The 16,279-nt window shown below is 47.8% G+C and overlaps 1 protein-coding gene across 2 annotated transcripts in view; it reads right to left on the reverse strand.

The window, feature by feature from the left end:
• Positions 1 to 16,279, reverse strand: part of prex2 (phosphatidylinositol-3,4,5-trisphosphate-dependent Rac exchange factor 2) — an 825,781-nt gene that overhangs the window by 660,061 nt on the left and 149,441 nt on the right. For both annotated transcript variants that reach the window (XM_072467618.1, XM_072467617.1), the window contains exons 5-6: positions 10,915 to 11,016; positions 3,581 to 3,742 (exon numbers count right to left, since the gene is read on the reverse strand). In XM_072467618.1, coding sequence (XP_072323719.1) covers positions 3,581 to 3,742; positions 10,915 to 11,016 — 264 coding nt within the window. The remainder of the gene's footprint in view (positions 1 to 3,580; positions 3,743 to 10,914; positions 11,017 to 16,279) is intronic.

Genomic DNA, 16,279 nt, shown 5'->3' on the forward strand with positions numbered 1-16,279 from the left:
GTTGGCATCGACCTCTTTTGTGTGAATGGTCATGACTACGTGTTGATTATTGGCTATTTCTCCAATTACCCTAAAGTCGTCAAGCTCTCAAGCCTCACATCTCGGACCATCATCAAGGCCTGTAAGGAGACGTTCTCCAGGCATGGTATCCCACTCACTGTCATGAGTGACAATGGCCCATGCTTCAACAGCCACGCGTGGTCTATGTTTGCCAAATCATACCATTTCAAACATGTCACTTCCAGCCCACACTATCCGCAGTCCAATGGGAAGGTTGAAAAAGGGGTGCACATTGTGAAACAGCTCATCTGCAAGGCCGCGAATTCTGCTTCTGATATCTACCTCACGCTGCTTGCGTACAGGGCGACCCCACTGTCCACTGGCATGTCGCCGGCTCAACTCCTGATGAAGAGGGACCTGCGGACGACACTTCCAGCCAAACACTTGCCCAACCTGGATCACCTCCCGGTGCTGCAGAAGTTGCAGCAGTTCCAAAACCAGCAAAAGCAGGGCTATGATGCTCATGCCACCGATTTGCCCGTGTTATCCCCGGCAGACACTGTCAGGATCAAGATAACGGATGGTGGCTGGTCTGCTCCAGCTGCCATTGTTCGACAGGCTGCGCCACGCTCGTATGTTGTACGTATGGCTGATGGTTCTGTTGTGCGACAATACAGATGGCACTGTGCAAAATTGCCTGCTTTCTTCACAGTTTCTGTCTGTTGTTTTGCCACCTCCTGATACCTCGAACCACGAGGCCACCAGTCAGGCTTCCATCCCACCTATCAAGGCGCCGTCGTCCCCACCACCACCTCTCCGGCAGTCGACAAGGATCAGACGCAAGCAACAGAGACAGGACTTATGAACATTTGTTTTGTTTGCTATGTTCTGTTTTCACACATTAGACAGCTGTCTTCACATGTAAATTCGTTCACATATGCCACCGCTTGTAAATATGTTAATATATACCACCACATGTCAGTACGTTCCCATGTGCCAACAAAACATTTTTAAAAAGGGGCGATGTCATGATTTGCAGACATGCAGATATTGATATACAGACAGGCACAGACAGGCAGCTAATGAACACAGAGAACAGGACATGACCAATGAGCAGACAGGACACTCAGGGGTGGTATCTCATTATAAAAGGCATGAGGCACTCATACTCCGCCTCTTTCCACTGATGAACATCTACAGAGTGAGTCAGGGTGTATGTACAGTATCACACCTCCAGCATGTGGCTAAGAGCTAGTCTGGTTCAGTCAGACAGAGTAACCACACTTAGGTTAGCAGAGAGTCGAACTCATAGAGAACTGTGCTACTGGTTCAATAAATCGGATTGAACTAACTTCAAGGTCAGGAGTATCTTTTGGTTAAACTGCATCCAGTTGCAGCCTGTGTTATCCCAGAGTACATAACACAATGCACTCCACCATCTTTACCCTCCCCCAGCCCCCACAAACTTCCCCAACACCCTAGACCCATCCAATATCATTATTCCTCTCCCTTCTGTCATCTTTGAATCTCCGCCTGTTATCCTGTACCCTATCACGATCCACCTCCACCTGCCTTCCCTCTCTTCAGAGACAACACCTGTTACCATCCCTATGACCATCCTGATTCTGTTCCTTCCCATTATCTGAGCCATATGCCTTCCCCCGACCCCCCCATGAACCCGTCCCCCCTCATGAGATATTCATCTAACAGATCCTCACCCTAGGCCTGTCCCATCCCACTCCCCCGTCTAGTTGTGACTGTTCCCTCCTATCCCATTACTCTGAGTTCTCCCCCCAGGATTCCACCATCGACAATAACAACTCCACCCTCAAAGAAAGTATTCCCCTTTACTTCCCCAGACATTACCTGGACACTCTTCAATTTTCCTGCCCTGGCAACAACGGTGTAAATCTCCTCCGTATCCTCTTAAGTGCAGTTGCATCCTTTCTGTATTGAGATGGACAGAACTGCACACACTATTTAAGTTGTGGTCTAACTAATGTTTTATATAGTTCCAGCATAACCTCCCAGGTTATGCTTCAGCTAATAAACAAAAGGATTTCATATGACTTCAATATGAAATTTAATACAAAGTTATAAATTTTAAAACGAAGAAAGACACAATGCAATATAAAAGAAATGGTGCAAATCAAAAGAAGGTGCTGTAATAGAGCCCTGAGGGTGTACGTACACAAATCTTTGAAGCTGGCAAAACAAGTTCAGAAGGCTGTTAAAAAGGCACACAAGATTCCTTAGCTTTCTCAACAGGCACAGGCTATAAAAGCAAGAACGATTTTTAAATCTTTATACAACATTGGTTAGTTCCCCACTTTTTAAAATTTGTTCATGGGATGTGGGTGTCACTGGCAAGACCAGCATTTACTGTCCATCCATAATTGCCCTTGAGAAGGTGGAGGGGAGCCACCTTCTTTAACCTCCATAGTCCATGTGTTGTAGGAATTACCAGAATGCTGCTAGAGAGACACGTCCAGGATTTTGATCCAATGGTGGTGAAAAAATGGCAAAATAGTTCCAAGTCAGAACGGTGAGTGACTTGGGGGGGAACTTGCTTGTGGCGTTTCCATATAGCTGCCGCCCTTGCCCAATTGGTATAAGGATTTGGAAAGTGCTGTCGAAGGAGCTTTGGCGACTTCCTGCAGTGCATCTTGCAGATGGTACACACAGTTGATACTGTGCGCCAGTTGTGGAGGAAATGAATGGTTAAGGTGGTGGATGCGGTATCAATAAAATGAGTTGCTTTGTCCTGAATGATGTTAAGCTTCCTGAGTGTTGTTGGTGCTGCACTCATCCAGAGTATTCTTTCACACTTCTGACTTGTGCCTTGCAGATGGTGGTCAGGCTTAGGAGGTGAGTTACCAGCTGGAGTATTATGGCCAATTCTAGGCACCGTACTTTGGAAAAATATCAAGGACTTGAAGAGTGAGCACATAGTATTTATTGGAAAGGTTTCAGGGACTAGAGAACTGGTGGTCTTTAGTCCAGTGAAGGTTAAAAGGCAAAGTGACAGAATTGTTCAAAATCATGAAGGTTTTAATGGAGTAAATAAGAGTCATTTTCTCACAGCTGAAGAGTTAATAACTGAGGGACACTGGTTTAAGTTAATTGGCAAAAGAACCAAAGGTGATACCAGAGAAAATAAATCACACTCAGAGTTGTTATGATCTGGAAGGTACTGCCTTCAGGGGTGGCGAAAGCAGATTTAACAATAACCTTCAAAAGGGAACTGGATAACTACTTGAAAGGGAAAACAATTGCATAACTATAGGACAAGAGGGACAGTGTGGGACTAATTGAATAGCTCTAGTAAAGAGTTGACATCGGTACAATGGGACAAATAGCCTCCTCCTGTATTGTATCAATTACTCAATGAAAGTAAATTTTTCCAACAAGAAAATAATGATCTTTAAAACATTGGCATATTTTGTACAAATAGGCCATCGCTAAAACTTAATTTTTTTTTAGATAGCTAAAAGTTCAAACAGAGAAGTGTGTTTTGGAACCTGCTCAAAGCACAGCTTTAAATTTGGAGTTTGAAGTATTTAAATTAGAATAGTTATACCTCCCATCCTTCTATATGAGACTGCCATTCTTCTAGAACTTCTAGTTTTTCCATTTGTCTCTTGGCTTCATTGATAGTGGAGCACACAGTTTTCATGGCCTGTAGAGCCTCGATTACTGCTGCACAGTCATTGTGCCTTCTTGGTGTCCTCTTCATCAGTTCCTAAATAAAAGTAAAGATGCATTTCCTCAAAAAATGAATTGTTAAAAATGTTAACTTTCACCGAAAAAAGGAAATTAGATAGCTATCCTCAAGGAGTTACTACTTCATGAATAACTTTTGAGTAAACCCTTTTTGATTTGACACGGTTGAGAAACCAGCATAATTTCATTACAATCACTTTAATAATAACCAATTATATGCTTTGAAACAATTCTTCACAGTTTATATTAGTACGCAAATGGAAAAGGTTTGCTGATTTCGCCCTGATTATGGTACCCAACTGAATTTTTAAAATTCAATTTGCAGGATGTGCAAGTTGCTGGCAAAGCTTGTATTTATCCTCCATCCCTAATTGAGACGATGGTGGTGAGATACCTTCTTGAATACAACTGAATGGTTTCTGGGTCATTTCAAAGGGCAGTGAAGAGCCAGTCATTTGCTGTTTGTTTGAGTTATATATAGGTCAGAGGGTAGGCGCCCTTTTCTGAAGGACATCAATGAAACACTTGGGTATTTAAAACAATCAAGTAGTTTCATATAGTTACCATTACTGATGCTAGCTTTTTATTTCACACATTTATTTAGTTAACTGAATATAAATTTCCCAGCAGCTGTGGTGGGAGTTGAACTCCTGATTAGACCAAGCCTCTGTATTACTAGTCTAGTAACTTGACCACTGGACACCCAAAAAGCTGATGAGAAGAGGATTACAACTTTAGAATGATGGCTCTGGCGAAGGGTCCTTAGAACCAGCTGGCAAGAATGAAGAACAAATCAGTTTATCTGCAAGAAAATCGGAGTCCCTGCATTTCATAGGGTTTTTAAAAATATATTTTTTTTTATTAACAAATTTTCCAATATAACAGGCGGGATTCTCCCCTACCCAGCGGGGCGGGGGGGGGTCCCAGCGGGACGGAGTGGCGTGAACCACTCCGGCGTCGGGCCGCCCCAAAGGTGCAGAATCCTCCGCACCTTTAGGGACTAGGCCCGCACCTCTAGGGGTTAGGCCCGCCCCACCGGCTGGCGTGGAAGGCCTTTGGCGCCAGCGAGTCCGCCCCGGCGCGGGAGCGTCAGCAACTGCTGACATCATCCCCGCGCATGCGCAGGGGGGGGGTTTCACCTACGCGTCAGCCACGGTGGAGGCTAATGGTCGGCGCGTAGGAAAAGGATGCCCCCCCCCGGCACAGGCCCGCCCGCGGAGCGGTGGGCCCCGATCGCAGGCCAGGACACCGTGGGGGCACCCCCCAGGGCCAGATCGCCCCGTGCTCCCCCAGGACCCCCGAGCCCGCCCGCGCCACCAGGTCCCGCCGGTAAGGGACCTGGTTCAATTTACGCCGGCGGGACTGGCAGAGAATTATGAGCTGAGGACACAATTGGAAAATAAAACTACAGAAATGACAGGAATTAAAAGTAACACCTCTTGAAACCAAAGCATTTTGATCATCACACAGGAAACAATGTAATCAGATCTCTGAGATACAGTTATGTCAAAATAAATACTTAGTTGGATTAGAAAGTTTAGATCAAAGACACTTTTTACAATCAAAGTGAAATAAGTTACTTTACGATATAGTCATAAAAATTAGATAACTGTTAGAAAAATATATAAACCCAGAGACCAGGGCAGGAACTACCAGAACTAGAACTCAGAGGGAGGGAGAGAGAGAAGCAGAGAAGAAACAAGCAGCTCAGAGTCAGATTACAGTCAGCTCGGCCATGGGAAAGACAAGGCACAGCGGCCGAGCTAAAACAGCGAATACATCTCGGGAAGACTAGAATTCAAAGAGTCAGCTCTATGTCAGCTCAAAGACTGTCTGCAGAGCCAGCTCTCACAGCTCGGTACATGGGAAAGACAGGACACAGCAACCGAGCTCATCAGCGATTACATCTAAAGAAGACCAGACTTTAAAAAGAAGATTGATTGTCAAGGTGGGCCTGAAGGTCCCTTCAACCAACCAGAAGGACCCAGAAGCAAGGTCTTTTTCCTCTCTGTAAAGAAAGTATTTGCAGCTTTTAAAAGAAAAAATATAATAATAAAATAACTTAATTTAACCATCACGGGCTGGAGAATCGCCCGGGGGGGCGGGGGGGGGGGGGGGGGGGGGGCACCGACCGGCGCGGCGCGATTCCCGCCCCCGCCAAATCTCCGGTGCTGGAGAATTCGGCGATCAGCGGGGGTAGGATACACGCCGCCCCCCAGCGATTCTCCAACCCGGCGTGGGGTCGGAGAATCCCGCCCAACATCTTGACATCCATTTACGTACATAAGTTAACAATTGGAAAAATGAATCTTGGTAGCTGGGAAATCGCACAATAAATGCACAAGGTGGCTCCCCAGCAAGAGTGGGGGGAGGGGGGGAATTTGCCCTTCCCCCACTATCTTCCAAAGCAGATGCGCCATAAACCTGGTCAGGTACAGGTCCTCCAGCCGCTCCAGCAATCTGACCATCCTTAGATTTTGCCTTCTCACTCAATTCTCAAGGTCATCCACCTTAACCCTCAAGCTCTTTTTGTTGGCCACCACTGTTGCCATTTACACCTCCAGAGAAGTGCTCTGGTCGCTCTGCCTTGACAGAGCAACCCCCTACCTCCTGCAGCACCCCACTCTGCTGTTTTACCACCTCATCCACCTTAGCCAAGGCCCCTTGGATCGAGGAAATTGACTCCTCGATCGCCTTCTCAAGGCCCCCAGAGACATCTCGATGCACTTTCTGCAACTCCACAGCTAGAATTTCTACAGTTAGGGAGGTGGCCCCTGTGACTGTACTAGCCTCCACCATTTCCTTTTCTCCCAAGGCACTTGAAGCCTCCATTTTGAAGCTGTTTCTCTCTTCTTTTGTTGCCTGGTTCGGTACCAATTGCGCATCCCCTGTTGTGGGACACATACATCATTGAGTTTTTAAAGATTTTGGGTCGAATTTCCATTGCCAGCCGGGCGAAAGCGCCTAAACTGCAATCTCCGGTAGGAACTCTCACACGTGTAACCGCTCCATTACATGCCGTACCGGATTTTTGGGGCGTTAGTTAAAGTGAAGAAATGGAAATTGAGACAGTACAACCACTGGAAAAGGTGGGGTGAGAGTCCGTTGCGAGCAGCAGTAGAAGGTGAAACATCAGGAAAGAACTAGTCAGGTCAGAAAAGGACTGAATGGGTGGACAACATCAGAAACGAGAAAGAAGGAAGAATGATAATGGCACACAGAATTGCAGTGAACAGAGAGAGATGTGTATGGCCCCCTGTGGATGATGGTTAGTTGTGGATGCAACATGATCAAAATGCTACCGTAGCCCAAAACTTACCACTCTGTGGCCGTTCCAGATTTAAAATATAGAACAACAGACAAAGATTGCAACCATCAGCTAGAACCCTTACTTTAAAGAGGAGAAAATAAATGAAATACAGCAACTTAAACATTCGCACATGTCAATATCAAATATAGGTACTAGCCTACAAAAATACTTCATTCAACAAAAATATACAATTGTCTAAATAATTAAGTCTTAAGCCATGCCAAAGTCGTGAGAGAATAATTGGTTGTTCTTCAGAAAAACGCATTGTTCCATTTATTTCTCCTTAATTGTGGAACTTGATGTTGTTAGATTAACTTAGCTAAGATGAAAGATTATATGAAGCTCAGCCCCCGGATGGGAAGGAAAGAATGATGTGCTTTCTGGATCAGCTGGAATTTCCTAAGGTGGAGGAGCAGGAGACGGTGGGGCTGGGAGCACAGATTGAGACGGAGGAAGTGGTGAAAGGGATTGGGAGCATGCAGGCGGGGAAGGCCCCGGGACCAGACGGATTCCCAGTTGAATTCTATAGGAAATATATGGACTTGCTGGCCCCGCGACGGATGAGAACCTTTAATGAGGCGAGGGAAAGGGGGCAGCTGCCCCCGACTATGTCAGAGGCAATGATATCGCTCCTCCTAAAGGAGGAAAAAGTCCCGCTGCAATGTGGGTCCTACAGGCCCATTTCCCTCCTGAATGTGGACGCTAAGATTATGGCAATGAGGATAGAGGATTGTGTCCCGGGGTGGTTCATGAGGACCAAACTGGGTTTGTGAAGGGGAGACAGCTGAATACAAATATACGGAGGCTGCTAGGGGTAATGATGATGCCCCCACCAGAGGGGGAAGCGGAGATAGTGGTGGCGATGGATGCCGAGAAAGCATTTGATAGAGTGGAGTGGGATTATTTGTGGGAGGTGCTGAGGAGATTTGGTTTTGGGGATGGGTATATCAGGTGGGTACAGTTGCTGTATAGGGCCTCGATGGCGAGCGTGGTCACGAATGGACGGGGGTCTGACTATTTTCGGCTCCATAGAGGGACGAGGCAGGGATGTCCTCTGTCCCCGTTATTGTTTGCACTGGCGATTGAACCCCTGGCCATAGCACTGAGGGGTTCTAGGAAGTGGAGGGGAGTACTCAGGGGGGGAGAAGAACACCGGGTATCTCTGTATGCGGATGATTTGTTGCTTTATGTGGTGGACCCGGCGGAGGGGATGCCAGAGAAAATGCGGATACTTGGGGAGTTTGGGGATTTTTCAGGGTATAAACTGAACATGGGGAAAAGTGAGTTGTTTGTGGTGCATCCAGGGGAGCAGAGCAGAGAGATAGAGGATTTACCATTGAGGAAGGTAACAAGGGACTTCCTGTACTTGGGGATCCAGATAGCCAAGAATTGGGGTACATTACAAAGGCTTAATTTAACGCGGTTGGTGGAACAGATGGAGGAGGACTTTAAGAGATGGGACATGGTGTCCCTGTCATTGGCAGGTAGGGTGCAGGCGGTTAAAATGGTGGTCCTCCCGAGATTCCTTTTTGTGTTTCAGTGCCTCCCGGTGGTGATCACGAAGGCTTTTTTCAAAAGAATCGAGAAGAGTATTATGAGTTTTGTGTGGGCTGGGAAGACCCCGAGAGTGAGGAGGAGATTCTTGCAGCGTAGTAGGGACAGGGGGTGGCTGGCACTCCGAGCCGAAGTGAGTACTACTGGGCCGCCAATGTTTCAATGGTGTGTAAGTGGATGGGAGAAGGGGAGGGAGCAGCGTGGAAGAGATTGGAGAGGGCGTCCTGCAGGGGGACTAGCCTACAAGCAATGGTGACGGCGCCGTTGCCGTTCTCACCAAAGAAATACACCACAAGCCCGGTGGTGGTGGCTACATTGAAAATTTGGGGGCAGTGGAGACGGCATAGGGGAAGGACGGGAGCTTCGGTGCGGTCCCCAGTAAGAAACAATCATAGGTCTGTTCCGGGGAGAATGGATGGGGGATTTGGAGCATGGCAAAGAGCTGGGGTAGTACAACTGAGAGATCTGTTTGTAGATGGGACGTTTGCGAGTCTGGGAGCGCTGACGGAAAAATATGGGTTGCCCCAAGGGAATGCATTTCGGTACATGCAATTGAGGGCTTTTGCGAGGCAACAGGTGAGGGAATTCCCGCAGCTCCCGACGCAGGAGGTGCAGGATAGAGTGATCTCAGAGACATGGGTGGGGGGTGGTAAGGTGTCGGACATATACAGGGAAATGAGGGACGAGGGGGAGATCATGGTAGATGAGCTGAAAGGGAAATGGGAAGAAGAACTGGGGGAGGAGATTGAGGAGGGGCTGTGGGCTGATGCCCTACGTAGGGTAAACTCATCGTCCTCGTGTGCCAGGCTAAGCCTGATACAATTTAAGGTGTTACTAATGGGCGCATATGACTGGAGCACGGCTTAGTAAATTTTTTGGGGTAGAGGATAGGTGTGCGAGATGATCGAGAGGCCCGGCGAATCACACCCACATGTTCTGGTCATGCCCGGCGCTACAGGGGTTCTGGGTGGGGGTGGCAAAGGTGCTTTCGAAGATGGTGGGGGTCCGGGTCGAACCAAGCTGGGGGTTGGCTATATTTGGGGTTGCAGAAGAGCCGGGAGTGCAGGAGGCGAGAGAGGCTGACGTGTTGGCCTTTGCGTCCCTAGTAGCCCGGCGCAGGATATTGTTAATGTGGAAGGAAGCCAAACCCCCGGGTGTGGAGACCTGGATTAACGACATGGCAGGGTTTATAAAGTTAGAATGGATTAAGTTTGTGTTAAGGGGTTCGGCTCAGGGGTTCACCAGGCGGTGGCAACCGTTCGTCGATTACCTCACAGAAAGATAGAGGGAATGGAAAAGAAGTAGACAACAGCAGCAACCCAGGGGGGAGGGGGGGGAGGAATCGGACGGACTCTCAGAGATGTTATTGTATATGTATAATATGTATAGGTATTTGTTATTGGTAATTGTATATTGGATTGTTGTATTGTATTTTTGGAGAGTATTTATTTTGGACAAGGCAGTTGCCATTCAGTTTTGTTCTTGTTTTTGTTTATATATTATTTATTTATTTGTTTAAAACTGGCCACTGTTATTTATATTGCTTTATTGTTGTGTAAAAGAAACACTATGTACTGTTATGTTTGGCCAAAAATCTTGAATAAAATATATATATTTTTTTAAAACTTAGCTAAGCCACGGTCTAAACAGATGCATCCACGCTAACTTTTTACTTACTATCTTTCGGTCGAGTTTCATGTGCTACAGATTTATGAATATTCCAGTATAATCAAAGATCCCTCCCACCCGGCTTACTCACTCTTCCAACTTCTTCCATCGGGCAGGAGATACAGAAGTCTGAGAACACGCGCGAACAGACTCAAAAACAGCTTCTTCCCCACTGTTACCAGACTCCTAAATGACCCTCTTATGGACTGACTTCATTAACACTACACCCTGTATGCTTCATCCGATGCCAGTGCTGATGTAGTTACATTGTATATGTTATGTTGCCCTATTATGTATTTTCTTTCATTCCCTTTTCTTCTCATGTACTTAATGATCTGTTGAGCTGCTCGCAGAAAAATACTTTTCACTGTACCTCGGTACACGTGACAATAAACAAATCCAATCCAATCCAATCCAACTATATAAACAAGATTACACTAAATGCTGCTAAGTAACAACAAAACTATGTTACAAAAAAGCCATAAAATTAAGGAAAACGCATCGAAAAAAATAGCAAATATTTATTTGAAAATATCTAAGGATCAATCATGTTGTCGATACGAGTTCATTCCTTGGATATGGGAGGGGAAATAGTATATTGACATATTTAAAATAGAAAATCTGTGTCAAGTCACAACTTATATCATTATCTTAAGTACCTTTAGCAGAAGTGGATACTTGCATATCCTTTGTATGGGAGCAACTAGGTATCCTTCAAGAGGAACGTCAGGGTTCTTCCGTCCTGCGAGCAGCATACAACCCTTGAGTTTCAAGATGCAAAATGACAAATTAGATCATACATAAATTAATAATATGTCTATAAGGCAATTATCAAACAGCTTGTGGATTGATAAGTCACTTGTAACTGCATTGACCACACATGTATTAATTTAAAAATTATATAATCAAAAATATTCTTCTTTTCCAGCCATCATTTTGCACTTCCATAATTCAGATTTTTAATAGCACATGAGCACAATAGATTTCCAATATGCTTCGTCAATATGAAGGTGACATGCTTTGATAATTTATAGTTCAGCAATGAGAACGTTAAACAGAAGCCACTTTGATCGGAGACTGAAGGGCTTTACGACTGTAGTCATCTGGGATGGCCACATCCAGAATACAAAATGGACGCTCACAAAGAATGTAGGGAAATGTGGACAATGCTTGGCAACAAGCAGGCACAGTGCCGAATGTATATTTGGGAAGCAGTTACCAGACGGAATCGAAACTGGGTCGATTAGCATATTGATGGCCCATCTCCGAGGAACAAAGGACTAACACTCAGGTAGTTGATACTGCTACAGACATCCCAGCGCCAGAAAGACACAAACAAAGCAAGGCCAATGGCCACCGAAGACACGCCCAGCCATCAGGGCACCCACCCCTTGTATTGGTTAAGATCGATAACAATGATCGAGAAGCTGCCCAATTAATTGGGACAAAGTTTAAGGCCCGACTAAAAGCACGTGAAGCCCCTCCAAGTATAAGAAGGAACCCCCACGAGAGATTCGCTCTCTTGGACTTGGCTCTCAGGGGGAGAGACCCACGCACCAGCATCACCAGAAGCAAGTAAGTTCAAGGTCAATGCTCGCTACCAGACAGACGACCTTAGCTGTACTGCATCTCTTCGAACCCAACAGCCTCAGATCCGAACAACGATCATTGTTCCTCTGACTAAGTGGGCACCCAAAGTTAAGTATAGACGTTAGCGTTAGAGATAGTTTAGTTTGTAGTACTGTTGTGCATGAGTAGATCTTACTGTGTGTGTAAATAAATAGTATTGACTTTGAACTAACTAACTGGTGTATTGGCTCTTTGATCGGTATTCGGGTTGAACCTTGTGGCGGTATCGAGAGATACCTGGTGACTCTGAAAGTAAACATAATTAGGATTAATAAAGGCGACCATGTTGACCGCCATATTTATAACCAGATAAACAGAGCAACAGGACGAATGTTTTTAAAGTGTGAAGACTAGTCGAAGGGTCAATATCTAAACTGAAAGAAACTCAAAGGTTGAAAAGGGTGTGAAAGATGAGGTAATTACATAACAGTGAGTAGCTGACACCAGGCTTATTTTTATGTCAGAAGATTCCAGCAGGAAAGATACAGTAAAGGAGGTAAGGAATTCCTTTTTGTAAGAGAACAAACAGGAGTACAAGAATGTGTGTTTCAATTTAACCCAACTCAAAATGTAAGGAGGGACAGAAGCAGACTTACAGTTTTAGGGGCTCTGCACTCTCCCTCTTTGCAGGGCCCCACATCAAGCCCTGTCCCAATGGTGATGTCAAGCTCCATCCAAAACTCCAAAACTTAACTCAGCAGCATCTGTCATTTTCAACCTCTGTATCATAGAGGACATACCACTTGTGGCCTCAATGTTCCCAGTGGAGATTGGCTTTGAGATGCGAAAATAATGGTAGAACTAGTCGGCTCTGCCACTCAACATCCTGCCTTTGCCATTCAGATTTTTCAAGGGGTGTTCTGGATGCGATAAATGGAGCCACAGTCCAACTGAGGCAGCAAGCCTCGATTTTGTGCAGCGTTTTGAATGTTGTTGAAGCCGCACGGGTTCTACGGAGCTTCAGCAGCTCGCCACGAGGAGCTTGACCTGTTCAGTCTTTTTTAAGCTCGGCTTTACAAACTGTACATATTGTTTTGTTTAACCTAATACTGGGTTCAACAACCTGTGGCTCCATGTGTTCTGATGCGCAGCTCCTGCACAATTTCCAAATGAACGCACCCTTCAAAACATTACCTGAATGAGTTTTCAGAGAATTGTTCCTGCAGTGTGCCTCTAATACAGAAATTCATCAACCATCTAAACAAACTCTTGTTTGTCAAATGCTTCACCTCACCATCAGAAATGGCATCCAAGACTATTGACAGTTATTCAATCGCGTGGGTCATGGGTGGCCAGGCACATTAATAAAATATTGTACGACTTCCGGTTGCGGCGATGCGGAGCTAAGCCGCACATTTCGGCAGCTCCCGCGATAACGGACTTTTGGGCTCTCCAGAGGAGCCACAACGGAACTTTCTTGATTTAATCCCGTGTGGGAAGGTGAAGTAAGGTCCCCCCTTACGTTGTATGGCGGAGATTAGCGGTGGAGCTGCGGGAAAAGAGGCTCTGGAGCAGCGGCAAAAACGAGGGGGAAAAAGTAAGATGGCAGAGGGCGGAGATCGAGCAGCATGGGGGCCGGACCAGCAGGAGTTCCTTAAGCGCTGTGTGGAGGAGCTCAAAAAGGAGGTGCTGGCGCCAATGCTATTGGCGATCGAGGGGCTGAAGGAGACCCAGAAGGTGGAGCTTCGCGAGGTGAGAGATAAAACGAATGAGAACGAGGACGAAATCCTGGGCCTGGCGGTAAAAATGGAGGCGCACGAGGTGGTGCACAGGAGGTGGGCCAAGAGAATCGAGGTACTGAAGAACAGGTCGAGGAGGAAGAATCTCCGGATTCTGGGTCTCCCCGAAGGAGTGGAGGGAGCTGATGCTGCGGCGTATGTGAGTACGATGCTCCGTTCGCTGATGGGTGCGGAGGCCTCTCTGAGCCCCCTGGGGCTGGAAGGGGCTCACCGGGTCCTGGCGAGGAGACCCAAGGCTGATGAGCCGCCAAGGGCGATAGTGGCAAGGTTCCATCGCTTTGCGGACAAAGAAAGTGTTCTGAGATGGGCCAAGAAGGTGCGGAGCAGTAGATGGGAGAATGCGGTGAACCGAGTCTACCAGGATTGGAGCGCGGAGGTGGCAAAGGGAAGAGCTGGCTTCAACCGGGCCAAGGCGGTGCTGCACAAAAAAAGAGTCAGGTTCGGCATGCTGCAGCCTGCGCGACTGTGGGTTACTTATCAGGACCGACACCATTATTTTGAAACGCCAGAAGAGGCTTGGACCTTTATTCAGACGGAAAAATTGGACTCGAACTGAGGGGATGTTGTTGTGGGGGGAGATTTTGGTTGGATACGGGGTTGTAAATATGGGTAAAGATTACTTCATGGCTGGGATGATGGATGGGGATGTGGGCATCGGTGCTTTTCTTTTTTCTTTTCTTTTCTGTAGACGAGATAATGGGGAATGTGGGCATCGGTGCTGGAGGGAGGCGAGACTCGGGGATGAGGGAACTGGAATAATGGCCGCAACAGGAGCTGCGCCATAGGGGGCGGGGCTGGCTCAGGAAAGCGCAGGCTTTTTCCCGCGCTAAAAGTGGGGGGGGGGAGATGGAGGAAGGCAAGGAGGAGGAGAGACTCCCACACGGGGAGATCAACGGGAAGGCGGGGGAAGCCAGGGTCAGCAGAAGTCAGCTGACTGACGGAAGTAATATGGGGGGAGCAAAAGTGCTAGATGCGGATCTAGCGGGGAGGGGGGGGAGGGGGGGGGAGGGAAGGGGGGGGAACATAAGGGTTGCTGATGCACTGTCCGAGGGGGAACTGAAAATGGAAGAGGTGGTCGTTACGGGGGTTCCCCGCCTGGGGGACTGGAGGGTGCGGGAGGCGCGAGCACGGGACTGGCCTAAGATAGGAGATGGCTAGTCGGCCGGGGGGGGGGGCAGGTAGCCCCCCAATCCGGCTGATCACGTGGAATGTGAGAGGCCTAAATGGGCCAGTTAAGAGGGCCCGAGTGTTCGCGCACCTAAAGGGACTGGAGGCAGACGTGGTCATGCTTCAGGAGACACATCTGAAGGTGGCAGACCAGGTCAGGTTAAGGAAGGGATGGGTAGGACAGGTGTTCCATTCAGGGCTGGATGCGAAGCATAGAGGGGTGGCAATATTGGTGGGGAAGCGGGAGTCGTTTGAGGCCAAGAACATAGTAGCGGACAATGGAGGCCGATACGTGATGGTGAGCGGTAGGTTGCAGGGGACGCAGGTGGTACTGGTGAATGTATATGCCCCGAACTGGGACGATACTGGATTCATGAAACGGATGTTGGGGCGTATTCCAGACTTGGAGGTAGGGAGCTTGATAATGGGTGGGGATTTTAACAAGGTGCTGGACCCAGCATTAGATCGTTCCAGATCTAGGACAGGAAGAGGCTGGCTGCGACCAAGGTGCTTTGGGGGTTTATGGACCAGATGGGGGGAGTAGATCCGTGGAGATTTGCCAAGCCTTTGGCCAGAGAATTTTCTTTTTTCTCCCACGCACATAAGGCCTACTCCCGGATAGATTTTTTTGTTCTGGGCAGGGCATTGATCCCGAAAGTGGAGGGAACGGAGTATTCGGCCATAGCCATTTCAGACCATGCCCCGCATTGGGTGGAGCTAGAGCTGGGGGAGGAGAGGGACCAACGCCCGTTGTGGCAGACGAGGAAGTGTGTGGGAGGGTGCGTGGGTGCATCGAAATGTATCTGGAGGCCAACGACAACGGGGAGGTGCAGGTGGGAGTAGTATGGGAGGCGCTGAAGGCGGTGGTCAGGGGAGAGTTTATCTCCATCAGGGCTCATAGGGTTAAGAGAGAGGGCAGGGAAAGGGAGAGGTTAGTGGGGGAGATTTTAAGGGTGGACAGGAGATATGCAGAGGCCCCTGATGAGCGACTACTTGGGGAGAGACGAAGTCTCCAGACGGAGTTCGACCTGTTGACCACAGGGAAGGCAGAGGCACAGTGGAGGAAGGCACAGGGGGCGATATATGAATACGGGGAGAAGGCGAGTCGGATGTTGGCACACCAGCTCCGTAAGAGGATGGCAGCGAGGGAAATAGGTGGAGTCAAGGATGGCAGGGGAACTACGATGCGGAGTGCGGGGAAAGTGAATGATACATTTAAGGCCTTTTACGAGGAGCTGTTTAGGTCCCAGCCCCCAGGGGGAAAAGAGGGGATGCGACGATTCTTGGACCAACTGAGGTTCCCGAGGGTGGAGGAGCAGGAGGTGGCTGGTTTGGGGGCGCCAATTGGGGTGGAGGAGCTGGTTAAAGGACTGGGGAGCATGCATGCAGGGAAGGCCCTGGGGCCGGATGGGTTCCCGGTGGAGTTTTATAGGAAGTATATAGACCTGTTAGCCCCGTTGCTGGTAAGGACCTTCAATGAAGCAAGGGA

This window comes from Scyliorhinus torazame, chromosome 11 (genome assembly GCF_047496885.1).
Source record: "Scyliorhinus torazame isolate Kashiwa2021f chromosome 11, sScyTor2.1, whole genome shotgun sequence".
Lineage (NCBI taxonomy): Eukaryota > Metazoa > Chordata > Chondrichthyes > Carcharhiniformes > Scyliorhinidae > Scyliorhinus > Scyliorhinus torazame.